At 46.8% G+C, this 15,175-nt stretch overlaps 2 protein-coding genes, 1 non-coding gene and 1 pseudogene across 3 annotated transcripts; 2 read left to right on the top strand and 2 right to left on the bottom strand.

The window, feature by feature from the left end:
- Positions 1-1,461: 1,461 nt before the first annotated feature.
- LOC117862663 (E3 ubiquitin-protein ligase EL5) lies at positions 1,462-2,906 on the bottom strand. The gene has a single exon (XM_034746166.2). It carries the CDS (start codon positions 2,626-2,628, stop codon positions 1,630-1,632), a length of 999 nt encoding a protein of 332 aa, XP_034602057.1. The 5' UTR covers positions 2,629-2,906; the 3' UTR covers positions 1,462-1,629.
- A 1,025-nt stretch (positions 2,907-3,931) lies between these two features.
- Positions 3,932-5,509, bottom strand: LOC117863689 (E3 ubiquitin-protein ligase EL5). The gene has a single exon (XM_034747502.2). The coding sequence runs from the start codon at positions 5,107-5,109 to the stop codon at positions 4,171-4,173; it is 939 nt and encodes a 312-aa protein (XP_034603393.1). The 5' UTR covers positions 5,110-5,509; the 3' UTR covers positions 3,932-4,170.
- Positions 5,510-8,309: 2,800 nt separating this feature from the next.
- On the top strand, positions 8,310-10,569 carry LOC117834506 (F-box/LRR-repeat protein At5g02910). The gene is made up of 3 exons (XR_011897221.1): positions 8,310-8,564; positions 9,035-9,141; positions 9,690-10,569. It is a non-coding gene; the product is annotated as an F-box/LRR-repeat protein At5g02910 (transcript).
- On the top strand, positions 10,570-11,357 carry LOC140221656 (uncharacterized; annotated as a pseudogene).
- Positions 11,358-15,175: the final 3,818 nt, after the last annotated feature.

The following is a 15,175-nucleotide window of genomic DNA, read 5'->3' as shown; positions in this document are numbered from 1 at the left end:
CAGTGACGATGAAGGATGTAGAGGCCAACGTGGCAACAACGAAGGAGGTGGAGGCAGAGGCTCTTGGTGCAAGCTTGGGGAGGAGGAGGTTAGCGCCATGGTCGCCACAGAGGATGTGGAGGTCGAGTTGTGGATTCGTCGAGACTCATGCAAGTGGAGGAGTCCGAGCAGAGACAGCAAACAGGCAATGTTGGGGCACGGGGTGGGGCAGGTGGATAATATTATGGACTTGGATAATTTCAAAATAAATGTGCCATATATATACTAGAGAAAACGTAAAAGACAGGCTATAAGCAAAGCACGTCACTTTTTATCTAGCTAAAGGTGACATGCTTTGTTTTAGCCGGTCACCTCTTATTAGTAACGGACCTTGGTCAGGAACCTTAAGGTCTTATGGCATCGCTTGTGTTGTTGTTATGGGTGACGTGCTATGTGTGCCCGTCACTTTTTCAACATAAAGAATGATATATTTTCTTGTGTTGTTTAATGCTGGGGAACCACCTTCTACCCCTCTTCCATAGGCATTTATATAGTCTGCACTGTACCGGTGTGAAATAGCTTTTCGGTTTCTTGTGCATGTTGGTCTCAATGTTTCTATAAAATTCAATGGCAATTCTAATAAAGTGCTACAAAGAATTATATATGCACAATTCTTGTAAAGTCGGATAGCATCTCCAGTGCCGGCGCTATACCGTGGCTTCATGGGTTGCACTGGCCACTTGGCGCAACCTCTGATGGCGGCCGGCAGTTGCCTCGGCGATGACAATGCCGTTGGTTGCATTGACGTTTGAATAGTAATTTAATTTCTATGAAATTATTATATTTCTAATGATAATAAATAAATGTATTAAAAGTAACTTTCTAGTAACATCTATCACATTTTAGAAATATTTAAAATATATCGGATTTTGGGTTCATTTGAAATATTATGTTTGTTAGCTTTATATTATATATAACAATCTTAGATTAAGCGTATCTCGATCGGTCAAGTTTCTTTTGATGAAATATAATTGACTAAGTTGAGTCTCTGGCTTAGCATGGAAACCGAGCAAGAGGCGATGATGGCGAGCTCGCTCGGCCAGACTTGATGAAGAATACTCCCTCCATTCAGAAATGTAAGACATATTTGATTATTGAAAAGTCAAACTTGACAAATCTTGACAAACATATTATATGTATATTTAGTGCATAAAATTTGCATCAGTATATTTGTATTCAAAGTGGTTTTGAGATCAATTTGAATTTCTAGCAATGGACATCGTACTGTAAGAGAAATCGAGGGTCAAAATTTCCTTTGGAAGATTTTTCTTCATTCAAAATATGACGTACATTTCTGAACGGAGAGGGTACATTGAAAGAGAGGAGCAAAGAGGTTAGTGTGAGCGTGTCAGGACTCAGGAGGTGGCATAAGCGACAACTCTGATGGCTGGAGCAAGTTGCGGCATCCTGGAAACAAATGTGTAAACCTCATGTAAAAGAATGTATATGTGCCAAAAAATAAGCGAAAATCAGTATATACAATTCAGCGCTACAATGCACAATTTTTTGTTTTTGAGGGCGTATATGCATAGAGATTGGAAAATTGGAATTGCTCTCTGGTCCGTCGGCTCGCCACATGTCCTGTTCCGTCTATACGGCTGATCCCTGGTGGGTTGGGCAGGCCGCACCCTCCGATGGCGGCAGTTGCGCTTCCGCGACGGCTATGGCAACAGTAACGCTGACGCCCTGCTCCACGTCGGCTCCTTCGCCGGCGCCGCCGCAGGAGCAGGAGCAGCTCGGCCCCGCCCCCTGCTTTCCGAAGCTCCACAGCCTCCTGAACGACGATCTCAGCCTCGCCGAGCCCGGCGACTTGGCCGCGCCGCGCGGGGTCGGCGTCTGCACGGCCAACTCCGGGATCTCGATAACCAGCACGGGCGTGCTGCCCGTGGAAGCGCTCGTGTCCCCGTCGGATGCCATGGTCACCGCGGTGACCGCGCCATGGCCGGACACCCCGAGGAGCACGCTCGCCGGCAGGTTCACGGTCGCGGCATGGTCCGCGTAGTTCGCCGGCTCTGGCGGCACCGGAAGGACGGCCAGGGCAGGCGCCGGAGACGCGTCGGGCTTGGCGACGGTGAGCCGGCAGAGCGGGCAGGTGGTGTGGAACGCCAGCCACGTATCGATGCACTCGGCGTGGAAGCCGTGGCCACATCGGGGCAGGAACCGCGCCGCCTCGCCGTCCTCGAGCTCGGCGAGGCACACCGCGCACTCCACCGCGTCCTCCTCCTTCCCCGAACCCGGCGCCGCCGCGCGGTACACGGTGATCGGCAAGGAGCGGAGCACATCCCGGTCGACGCCCCTGGCGGCCCGGATCCCACCGCCACCGCCACGTCGCCGCGGCGCCTGGCCGCCGTGGCTGCTTCCCCTGTCGTCGTCGTCGTCCCGCGCGTCGAAGAAGTACTGCAGGGAGACGAGCCCGGCAGCGATGACCACGAAGATGAGGAGAGTGCCGGCCACTGTGGTGATGCTGCCGACCGTCAAGACACCCCCAGCGGCCGCCGCCACGGGCGCCGTGGGAGGGCCGGCGACGGCGGTGCCGCCGCCGCTCGGCCATGACGAGTCCATGTCGTCGCTGGCGCCTTGGTGCGTCATGCTTGGACCCCTTCAGCGGCGCGGCGAAGCGCAAGTGTGCCCCGAGCACTGGAGAGGTCGCACAGATATACACATTTCCGGGACGCACGAAGTGTCCGAGCATTGAGGCGACGGGCCGCATGCGCGGAGGAGGAAGAAGGCGCCTTGAAGGTGCGGCTGCGGCTAAGCTTGGAACTTGGAAGGCGAGTTCCTGCTGAGGTTTTGCGCGCCTGGCCAGGCTAGGCCGCCCGACCGGTCAGCGGCGGCCACGAGAGACCGTGAGATTCCACGAACGCGAGCGGTTTACTGGCGTTGTCGCGCGCGTGAGTGACAGCTGATGGCGTCTAGCAGTTGCAATGACTGGTTTTTTATTTGAATGTTTTTTTTAAAAAATCTGAATGTTTTTCTCCTTTCGCCAGAGTAGTAAATGGTCGTTTTCATTTGACCGGTTGAAAGCTAACATGACAAGTTGAACTGTGATTTGTGCCTTTATCGGCCGGTTTAAACTTTAACACAGACAGCGACTTGTGCAACTAAAAAGCTTAACGTACACGAGAATCATGAGACGCGTGCAATGCATTCAGCCGAGTCACGGCTTGACTTCCAATCTGGCTGCTTGTGCTGACATGGACGGACCGAGGAAGATGAACATGCATCAGCTATAAAACGACGTGGAAAAAAATAAATTGACGCTGGGTAATATATTTTTTTTTCTAAAGAAGAATCCACCCCAACCTTTAGGGCAACTCAAATTGGGTACCATTCCGATTGCAATCATGGACTCAGTTCATGGTCAAGGTTTCAAGTAGACCATCGGGTCAAAGATTCGGTGGTTTTGAAGGAGTTGAGCGATTGAGTTGCATAGCTAATGGGATGTTTGGATCTTTAGGACCTCCTAAAATTTATGTCACATCAAATATTCGGAGGCTAATTAGGAGGACTAAATATGAGCTAATTATAAAACTAATTACACAGATGGAGGCTAATTCACGAGACGAATCTATTAAGCCTAATTAATCTATCATTAGTGCATGTTTACTGTAGCATCACATTGTCAAATCATGAACTAATTAGGCTTAATAGATTCGTCTCGTAAATTAGTCTCCATCTGTGCAATTGGTTTTGTAATTAGTCTATATTTAATAATTCTAATTAGTATCTAAACATTCGATGTGACAGAAATTTTAGGAGGGACTAAAGAAACAAACACCCCCTAAGTTCTTTCTAAGTTGAGTTTTTTTTTAAAAAAACCCACGTGATTCTCAATTAGACAATTTCTACTGATTTGTTGAAAGGAATGGCAAATAATTAGAACACATGGATATAGCAGAATGCATCTTATTGATTTTCATAACGGCTGAATGATTTTTTTTCTACAAAAGAAGAAAAAAGATAGGCATTTCTTTGACCTTTCCGTTGCCTTGATTGTTCAACGGAGAACGATGAACAATACATCAAATGGAAGTGCTAAAATCTATGAACGAATAGAAAGAATGTACATATTCTAAAACTAAAATAAAATGTTACTCCGGTCAATTTTGTAACATTGAATATGCATCTGCACTATTGCAGAGAGCTCGGAAATTTGGTGTTGCTCTCCCGCCGGTCGGTGCTAACGCTGACACCCTGCTCCAAGTCGGCTCCTTCGCCATCACCGGCACAGGAGCAGGAGGAGCTCGCCCCCGCCCCTCCTTGCCTTCCGAAGCTCCACAGCCTTCTGAACGACGATCTCAACCTCGCCGAGCCCGGCGACTTGGCGGCGTCACGCGGGGTCGGCGTCGGCGCCGGGATATCGATCACCAGGACGCCCGTGTCTCCATCGGTGGTCACGGTCGCGGCGGTGACCGCGGTCTGGTCGGACACCCCGAGGAGCACGCTGGCGGGCAGGGTCGCGGCGTAGTTCGCGGGCTCCGGCGGGACCGGATGGATCATGGCCGCCGGGCACGGCGGCGCGTCGGGCTTGGCGACGGTGAGGCGGCAGAGCGGGCAGGTGGTGTGTGACGCCAGCCACATGTCGACGCACTCGGCGTGGAAGCCGTGGCCGCAGCGGGGCAGGAACCGCGCCGCCTCGCCGTCCTGGAGCTCCGCGAGGCACACGGCGCACTCCGCCGCGGCGCCCTCCTCCTTCGAGCCCTGCGCCGCCGCCGCGCGGTACGCCGTGACGGGCAGCGAGCGCAGCAGCTCCGGGTCGACGCCGCCCCTGCTGGCCCTCCGGGTCGCCATCCCGCTACCGCCGCGGCGCCGCTCCCGCCGGCGCCCGCTCGTCGGGGCAGCTCCCTGCTGCTGCTGGCGCCGCTCCCTATCCCAGTAGCTGAAGCAGTACTGGAGCGAGACGAGGCCGAAGGCGAAAACGACGAAGAGCAGGAGGATGCCCGCCACGGTGAGGATGCTGCCGAGCGTCATGGCCGCCGCCACGGGTGCCGCGGGCGTGTCGGCGGCGTCGCCGCTCGGCCACGACGAGTACGCGGCGCGGGCGGCACCTTGGTCGGAGTCTTGCGTCATGTGCGTTGCTCGATCGAATTGAACCCCCGGCTGGCAAGCAAGCGTTGGTGTGTGTGTCGAACTGTCGATGGAGCGAGCAGTCTCGAGCTTGGCGAGCTCGCACCTTTATATATATCCATCCCGGACAGGGAGGGAGGGAGGGAATCGGAAGTGTTCCAGTGATGCCGTGACGACGGGGAGAGCGCGACGGGGGAGGGGGAGGAGAAGGCGCGGCGAAGTTGTGGCGCGCTTGCACCTGCGGCTGCGTGGGCTGGCTTGGCGGCCAAGGCGCTTGCCGGTGGTGGCGCACCTGGCCAGGCGAGACCGGCTGGGCGGTCAATGGCGGCGGTGAGACCCCGCGGAGGCGGCGGCAAACGGCAACGGCAACGGCAAACGGTCTGTTTGTCCGCGTGCGCCTGGACTCGATGTCAGCATCGGCGGGCGCACTCACTTTCTTTCGTTTTTCCTCTTGATTGACGAAACGTGCATGCGCGGTGGTGGAGGTGGAGCGGTGGTTTAGGCCGGCCACGTGAGTGAGTGAGGTTGTCGTCGTCCGTGAATAGTCGTGATGCTCAAGCAGCGGCCCATTTACTTGCACCGAATATTTGGCCGCCTTTTGCTAGCAGCATCTGATTTTTTTTCTTTTTGAAAAAAAAAAGATGAATTTATATCTACTCAGTTAGCGATTCAAATACTGCATGAAGTCGGCGAGTTAGTTTTGGATACAAAACGCGATTAAAGTTGGTCTTGGAACTAGTCGTAGTCAACAAGTGTCGCATCTCGTCTTGACCGACTTCCAAAAACCTCCAACCTGACCGCCCGCTGCTTCTTGACGCCTGACACGGACGTAGAGAGAGAGAGAGAGGAGATTCATGCATCATTGCATCAATAACGAGCAAGCAGCATCAGAGGATCTTCCGATTGGATTAATCGTCACGCTAGCGGCCGGACGGGCTCTTTCGTAAGTCTTTGCTTAAAAGAAATAGTCTTCTACTCCCTCGTTCCAAACTGTAGGTCGTTTTAGCTTTTCTAGGTTGATAAATATTATTATGCATCTAGACATACAATTTGGAACTATGCACTAAAAAACTACGTACTAAAAAATCAAAACCTACAATTTGGAACGGAGGAAGTACATTTTTTGCTGGGAAAACTCATCGATCGATCGGTCACATTCGCCTGCGGCTGACTCCGTAGGCCAATTTCAGCCGTCGTCACGTGATACTTCGATGGAAAATTAACAAATGATTATAAGGAGATTTGGTTTCTAGCTGCAAAGTCACGACAACCAGGGGTTCGGTAGCGATAATCAGTTGAAGACGTCTCCATGTAGGTTTTGTTAGGATACATCAGATTTTGTTATAGTGGTTGCATTATAGTTGCTTTTGTCATGTGGGCGGATGTGGTGTTGTTGTTTATATTTTGTAATGTAAGTCAGATCCTAACTAGTTTGTTTATATTTTGGCTTTCTCTTAATTTCTCTGTAGATAGTAGCATTATGGAGGTGATGGTGTAAGTCAGCCCCTCCTGCTCTCTTCTCGAAGCGATATTTATGAGAATTCTAGTCTTTTTTTAATGCGGTTTTTGATACATTGGTAGAGTTCCAGCAACAACTTGCCCAGAGAGGAGTTGTAGAAAGGGTAGGTGTGATCAAGGTTTTGCAGGGGCACATGTTTCGTCTCCTATTGTGGAAAGGACTTTGTTTATCTTTTTTTATTTTGTGTAAAATATAGTACAAATGCAGATGCTCACAAGTCACATATACGTAGGGAAGGATCTGCAGGGTTGCTGGTGGTGCTGTAGCACCCCCTCAGCCTTGTTTGTCCATGTAAATTATGTCTTCCTGCTCTCAAATTCACCTATAAAACATGAAAGATAGTTTAACTACAAGAGGGTTAGCACCCCTATCATCTCATTTTGGATCCGCTCCTACATATACGCATCCCTATGAATACACGCACACAACGCTACCCATACAAACTTTGTTTATCTTTGGAACGAACAAACCAACAATAAGGTGTTTCCCCGTTAGCGGTTTGCCACCGCCTCATATTTTTGTCTAGCTGGAAGAGAGAGAAAAAAGGAAGAGAGAGAGAAAGACTAAGACACACTCTCATCAACTCATGCACATAGTTACAGATCATGTGAGACCAATACATGATGCCATTTATACTCTGGGTTATCTGATAAAAGTTAGACTATTGAAAGAATTATCTTTTATCATCTATTGTTAATATCGAGGTGCCGCGTAGACGATAAATCTAAGATTGACTCTAATTGTTGCAGACAGTCTTATTCTTGTAAGTTGTAACCCTATGGGATGTGTGATGCTGGTCCAACGACGAAAGCAACCGTCAATGCTCCTCTTTTTTATGTGGTTGGTCCATAAGTGATCGTGGAGAATTCTTTCTATTGGTGTTGAGATTTTTGAAAAGGAAGGCAAGCAAGATTTATCTATCTTTTACTTTTGTTTTGGACCTTTCTGTGAAAAAAATTTAAACACAATATGTTATAATTCATTAGTTCTTTTTTTCATTTCCCAATGAACCTCACTCACCACACGGATTCAGTATAACTTAGTTCCTTACGGTAGAAACATGTTTGCTAGACTCGACATATGGGTTCATATTTTTTAAATTTTATTTTAACAAAATGATATTATTCTTTTAGTAAGTACTCCCTCCGTGCCAAATTACAATTCGTTTTAGCTTTTTTAGATACATAACTTTTTTCTATGTATCTAGACATAGTGTGTATATATATAGGTGTATATCAAAAGCTATACACCTGGAAAAGTCAAAATGAATAGTAATTTAGGATAGAGGGGGTAGGAAACATGCTTATTAATATGACATATAATTTGCCCGCTTAAGGTCCTGTTTGGTAGAGCTCCAGCTCCTCCCAAAACGGCTTCAACTCCAGCTCGTAGAGTGGCTTCTCTAGTGGAGCTAAAGCCGTTTTGCAAAATATTTGTTAAAACGGCTTCTCATGGCAACATGAGTAATTTTATGATCACTTAATGTTGGGAGAGAGAAGTCGGTAAAGCTACTTTTTTTAGCTCCTCCTCTCTAGTGTAAATTGTTCTGCGACTTCTCCCCAGATTCGATGATGGATCCGTTTGAAATTATCATTTTAGTAGTGCTTCACCAAAAGCCGGCGAGGATACGAAAGGGGTGCCATCAGGAAGTTGGGCTGGGCCTTTTCTCTATCGACTGGCGTCCGTTTCCTTTCCTGCTGCGTTTTTGTCAGCCTACTTCCCAGTTTCCAGCACCAAGAAGTCGTCCCACCCGATCCCGATCCCTCCGGTGGCAATGGTAAAAGCCCCGCCCGCGGCGCCGATCCGGTTTCCTACCCCCGGCCCGTTGCTGACTCTCCTCGATTAAAGTACAGAGGGCCAGAACGAGAGAGATACCGAGTCATCCCGAGCTGAAGCAGATCATCTCCAATCTCCATGCAGCGGGAGATGGAGGAGCACAGTAAGCCGCCTCGTCCTCTCCTGCACATCTATACGTTGCTATTTTCTTGCATCCGTAGCTTGCTCAGCATGATCCTCCACTCCACCGAACGCAACAGGGAGTTGTTGCTGTTTTAGATTGTTCGGTGCAACTTTTCCTTCCGATTCAATGCAGATTTGTTGAAAAAGAGGGCCTTCTTTGCCCCTTTGCAAAGGCAGCAAGCAAGCGCCAATGCCTGAACGGCTGAACCAATGAGCGACGAGCCGATCAGGAACGAGAGCAAAGGCAGATGGGGTCCCGCTTGGGCGTGTTGCAATATCTCATGAAAAAAATAATATACATAACCAGTTGAACCTAATTTTCGATTAAATTGAAACTGGAATTTTGATCAGAGAAATCGATTTGGTTTATGTTTGCATTCTTGTGCGTGAGCTCTGAGTTCTTGTTTCTCGCACTGGATATCATTCATAACCGTGCAGGAATTGTTGCAGATGGATCGGCTGCTCCACAGGCTGGAAGAAGGGAAGCACTCTGCCAGGGAGATGATAGTTCCCAGGATGCTCAAATCCAGGGATATTCAGGAATATACCTTCCTGAGGTACAGCATCACTTGACCTTGTAGGACACCATTCATTTGTTTGGTCTGTTTGATCTAACCCATCAAAGGCTTTTGTATATATCTGACTACATCCTTTCGTCTGTTTACATATTCAGAATGTTATTTTGTTATGTATCCAGAAGTTGTACATGTAGTTATTCCTGATTATTTGCTACAAGAAATCTAGCATGCTATTGTTAAATGGAACATAGTTCCCTGCATGTTGTCTGGCACAAAAGCACATGTTTGTTGAGTGCATGCTTCATCGATTCGTAAAAATCAGTAAACCCTTTTTAATGAAGGCACAATACAAAATCTTCCTTTATAAAATATGGGTAAAAACAATTATGTTAGTGTTCAATCTACCTGCCACGATCACGTTCCGGTGCACAGCCCCATCTTTGTAATTCTGTGCACTGTGCAATCATGCACGGAGCAACTCGGTAGAACGTTGAGTCTATGTTTCCTTTCTCTTTCTTGTGCAAATAAAGTAATCCTTTACCTTTACAGTTTCAACGTTGAATTTTCTTCCACGCTTGTGCATGCAGGACATCTTGTGTCATATACATTCTCTAATGCCAATGCGAATATGCTGCTCGAGTTGCCAGCGTGTCTCGGACATTTCTGCGTTCCTGGAGATCCCATCCAAGCCTTGCCTTCAGCAATTTTGATGAGGTATTTGGTTCAAAGCGAAATGCACGACCAGAGGATGAGAGAACACGAGATTTCATCACCAGAGTTGATGGCATTCTGAAAAATCACTCAGGCATTGGCTTGAAGACATTCAAGCTTCAGATTTATGACATGAAGTATGCACCTCGTGATAATTTAGACAGTTGGCTGCGGATTGCTGTTACACCACAGATTGAAGTACTCGTCCTAGATCTGCGTTCAATGAGTGCAAAGTACAACTTCCCATGCTCACTTTTATCTGGAGAATCGCTTCGGTACCTTTTCCTTGCCTCTTGTAACTTTCACCCTGGAATTGAACTTGGTTGCTTGAGAAGCTTAACAAGACTATGGCTCCATAAGGTGCACATTACGGATGGAGAGCTAGGGTGCCTTCTTTCCAATTCTTTTGCTTTGGAGCAGTTAGAACTCTATCGTTGTAGTAAAATAATTTGCCTGAAGATACCTTGCTTGCAGCAGCTCCACCACCTCGAGGTGTTAAGTTGCGCTAGTCTGCAAGTGATAGAGAGTAAAGCTACAAATCTCTCCAGTCTTAGCTTTAAAGTTGACCTCCACATGCAACTCTCTCTTGGAGAAACATCACGAATCAAGAAATTATACATGTTCTGTTCCAAAGTTGCATTTTATGCTCGTACTGAGCTATTATCCAGCATGCGAAATCTTGAAACTCTTACCTGTTCTATACATGAGGTATATACTCTTAAACTTCTTGTGACTAGAGTAGCGAAGTGCATATAAATGATATTTCTGCAAGCATTCATTTGGAATATAACAAGACGTGACATCCTTTTGCAGGCAGTTGATACACCAATGCTGCCTAGCAAATTCCTCCACCTGAAGTTCTTGACCATTGTTCTTGACGGAGGAACCTTTGATTATTTCTCTCTGATTTCCTTTTTAGAAGCTTCTCCTTCGTTGGAGACTTTTGTCTTGAGAGTAACCACTTGATCTTCCGGTAAAGATGTTTGTAACTGTGGTGGAACAGTTAATTGAGATTTGACTTTTTTTTTTCTCTAGGTACTCCCACTACGTGTGGAGTGTCTCTCGGTTTTCGAAGATCCCTCAGTTCTAAGGACGATGCCAGAGCAGTGCCATGTCAAACTCAGGCGTGTGACAATCATCAACTTCTCTTCTGCCAAGAGCATGGTTGAGTTAGCATGCCACATTCTCGAGTCTACTACTTCACTGGAGCACCTTACATTGGACACCACCTTTGGTAGCCGTAGATGCTCTGACAACAAATCTGCCAAATGCTTGGGGATGCGCAGGGAGAGGCTTGTGGAAGCCCAAGAGCACTATTGGCTGCCCAAACTTACATCAAGCCAAAAGTTCCCTCCACAGTTGAATACAATATATTGGAGCCTTGCAGCAGCTGCCATGCTGTTGAGCCTTAAGAGTCAAAAATTGTCATACCTAAGTTGCAGCCTCCTTAGCATTTGTAATATCTCCTTATCATTTGGAATCTCTATGTTAGCAAAATAATCTGATGCACATTTTAAATACTTTATTTACTTCGCTTTGTAGTATGCTTGTGCGTGTGCAGCTTGTTATTGCCATTCAAGTTCCTCGCGTGCATTCGTGTGAGTTCTTATTCCAGGTGAGTTTGTATCAAACTTCTTAGTGTTTGCAATCTCTCTGGAATCTCTAGACTCGGAGGATCAAATGTATCCGGGTTGAGAGGCTTCGAAGTTTTCAAAGAATAACATTACAGTAGGATATTACTAGGTAATGTTTAGTCACAGCTGAAAAACTGAGCAAGTACTACTTCACAGAGGTATCAAATTTTAGATAAAATAGTATCTCCTTCATCCCAAATTATAAATTATTTTGATTTTTCTAGATACACAGTATTTACTATGTATTAATGACTTACAATTTGAATTGAAACGGAGGGAATATGGGTCTCTTTGGCACAACTTCACCTAGCAAGGAGCCGGAGCCGATGCTGGGCGACACCCGGCCAATCGCATCCTATGTCGCTACCTCATTCCTTTATAAGGTGGTCTCTAGCTTAGAAGTTGTCTAAAGAAACTAGACATTGCTCGTTCTGGGGCAATTTTGATAAATGGGCAAGTATAAATTAAAAATTTTGTCTAAAGGTGAGTGTACATTTTGGGCTACCTGCAACCATTTTTTAATTATGACCATTGATAACAGAGCGCGTCGTCTATATAACACTTTTGTGTTTTAAGGCTCCCGGCCACCTGATTTTTCAGCCATTAAATTTGAAATCTGCCGCTTGGATGATATCAAAAAAGTTTACTAACAAAAAATATGTTATTAGGGCATCTAACACCCAAAAATTTGTTACACTATCATGGTTTAGAATTGTAATAAACTACTCCCTTCAACGCACAATGTAAGTTTTTTTTTTGAAATTCTTGTCAGCGAAACTTTTATATCTTTACCATCAACTAGTAAAATGCACGCACGTGTTAAAAAATATTGTAACTATTTTTGATTGTGAAAACTTAAAAATACATTATAGTGATACAAACTAATAAGTATGACAAGACCAGTTGTTATCATTCATTATCAAGATCAAGCATATAAAAAAAATAATAGTGTTTGAGATAGAATCCGGGGAATAACTAGCTTTGGCTATGATATATATACAACTTTCACTGGATACTGGTGGTTGATCGCGATCTATATCATGGACTCTTTGAGTAAATCAAGATATCAATACAAAAACCTCATAGACATTCTTAGCAAAATATGTGCTCGCTTCCATCGACATCACGCAGGTGAATTCAAGAAGGAACTTGATTTCAAGCCAGAATTCCCAGTATGTGTTGAATTTCCACATCTCGTGACACTTCCTTGAACACAACAAATATTTCATAACTTCTTTTACCATATACAGTTTTTGAGATAGAATCTAGGGAATAATTTATACGGATACTACGTATGTGAGTTCATCCATGGCTTTGCAGGTCCCAAGCATATAACCGATCACGAATTCAAAGTATGTATACAAATTTCTTATCAATAAATTAGTTCTAATTATGCAGATCGATTGATCTACTATATAATAACCTTTGCCGAGGAAGCACTCTTCGAGACGGAAAAAATTAGGGCAATTCAAGAATAACTCGGTGGATTTCTTCTTAACAAGGTAGTAAATCCAGCGAGGGAGTTTCATAATGATAGATCAAATCTGCATTACCATCAGGACTCGAGTTCAGAATAGTTGATCCAAATATTGAACTTCAAATGTTGATGCAATGTAATATTATTCATAAATGTGTATGCAGAAGATGTCTATATATATATAATATTATCTCAAATGTAATATTATAGATTAAATACAACTTAATATATATTAACATATTAGAACTAGTATACGTTTTAATATAGAATAAAGAAACAGAAAAGAAAATGAGAAAAGGAACAGAAAGGAAAAAAGATGACCTTTAGTACCGGTTGTTTCACTACTAGAAAAATAAGCATTTGTTCTGAGGCTCAGTACCGGTCATTTTGGTCCGGTACTAATGTGAGTATTAGTACTGGGCCTATGGATAGTCCTGAGGAGGACCCTATGACCCCCTTTAGTACCGGATGGGGGCTCCACCCAGTACTAAAAGCGACCCTTTAGTACCAAGTGGAGCCTCCACCTAGTACTAATGTGCCTAAGGACCTTTAGTACCGGGTGGAGGCTCCACCCGGTACTAAAGGTCCCTCCGTCCACGCGTCGCCTTTTTAATTTTCACCGGGCCCCCTGCTCCCTTATCCTCTTCCTCCCTCCGCCTTCCTCACCCTCTCAGCTCCGTCCACTCCCTCTCCCTCTGGCCAGCTCCACGCTGGTCCCCTCCCTTCCTCCCTGGCCTCCCCTCTCCTCCCACCCCGCTCACCCCTCACCTCGTGCCTGAGGCGAGGAGCGACGGCGGGGCAAGGCGCGACGGCAGCCATCGGGCGGAGGGCGACGATGGGCGACGACGGGCGGCGGGAGTGGCGGCGGTGCGGGGCGGGGCGGGCGGCGGGAGGGGGGAGTGGGAGGATTTGTTTTTTTTAATTTTTTAATATCCTTTAATACCGGTTCTTTCAACCGGTACTAAAGGTCCCCGAACTAACAGTACCAGTTACGAAATCGGTACTAAATGGGGGTCCCCAACCAGTATTAAAGGCATTTTCCCTAATAGTACTGTTTATACCAACCAGACTAAATTGGCCTCAACCATGTGCGATGTGGCAGCCAATTTAGTACCGGTTGGTACTAAATGCCCCCCTTCAGTACCGATCCGGTACTAAACCCCCTCTTTAGTATCGAGGTAGCAATACCGGTTGCACAACCAGTATTAGGATCTTGTACTAGAGGCGCTTTCCCTAGCGGTGGAGAAAAATTTCTCAGCGTACTCATCATGTTAGGGCCTGTTTGGGACTCCTCCGCTCCAAAAAAAAACACCTCCACTCCACCAAATCCACCTTTTTTAGCTCCACTCCACCAACTCCAGGAAAATAGGGAGTTATGTAACTGTTTGGCTACCAAATGCAAATTCAGCTCCAGGAACTGTATAAACTAGTGGGAATAGTTACTCTTGATCTTAGGTGTTTTTTCCCGCGCCGCTAGAGGAACTAGCGCTGCTACAGTATCCTGTCGCTACAGTACTCTGTGATCCCTTCCATACCTTTGCTCATCACCAAGGTCACCGACCGAGAGATCGTCGTGAGGGATAACAAGCGGTCCCACCATTTTAGGGACGACGTCTGCTCCTGCGGAGACTACTGGTGAGGAGCCTTCTCCAAACCTGCAATTGATCACACGCATTCCTCCGTTGCCGTAGCAGAAACTCTTGACCAAGTTTGTAAATTCTAGCACTTTTCAGTGACGAGAATTCGATGAAACAATTTGTTTGGCCAATTTGTGGTTTCATGCGTTGGCCAGCAAGAAGACTCTCGAGTACAGTTTGTGCAGCTAGCTGCTAATACGCAATTCAATGGTAGAGTAGAACATGGAAAAGGACAACGGTAGCCAAGGAGAAACTCTGAATTTTTTCACAAATCGAAGTAAAGAATCAAGAGAACAGAAGAAAGGAAATCTCGAAGCTCTACGATGTGCGGCGGCGAGAGCTCATGGGCTCTGCTCGATGCGTGGCCGGAGAGGCCGTGCCACCACCGTCCGCTGCGGCGACTGGCAGACCTGCGCCGGGAACTTGCACCCGAACCGCTTCGTCACCATCGAGCCCCACCTCCCGTCCGCCGCGCGCCTCGGCTGTCCATCTTCTCGATGGCTTTTCTCATGCTCGTGCACTCGCGCTCGAGCTCCTGCACGCGGCTCCGCATGCTGTCCATGTCCAGCCTCGCTGTCTCCGCCGCCTTCCTCCCCGGACCCCGCCGCCCCGCC

The sequence above is a fragment of the Setaria viridis genome, chromosome 1, assembly GCF_005286985.2.
Source record: "Setaria viridis chromosome 1, Setaria_viridis_v4.0, whole genome shotgun sequence".
Classification (NCBI taxonomy): domain Eukaryota; kingdom Viridiplantae; phylum Streptophyta; class Magnoliopsida; order Poales; family Poaceae; genus Setaria; species Setaria viridis.
This window is presented reverse-complemented; position numbering and strand designations above follow the sequence as displayed.

Coding starts and splice junctions, on each gene's coding strand:
- LOC117862663 (XM_034746166.2), bottom strand. CDS start 2,628: ATGACGCACCAAGGCGCCAGCGACGACATGGACTCGTCATGGCCGAGC.
- LOC117863689 (XM_034747502.2), bottom strand. CDS start 5,109: ATGACGCAAGACTCCGACCAAGGTGCCGCCCGCGCCGCGTACTCGTCG.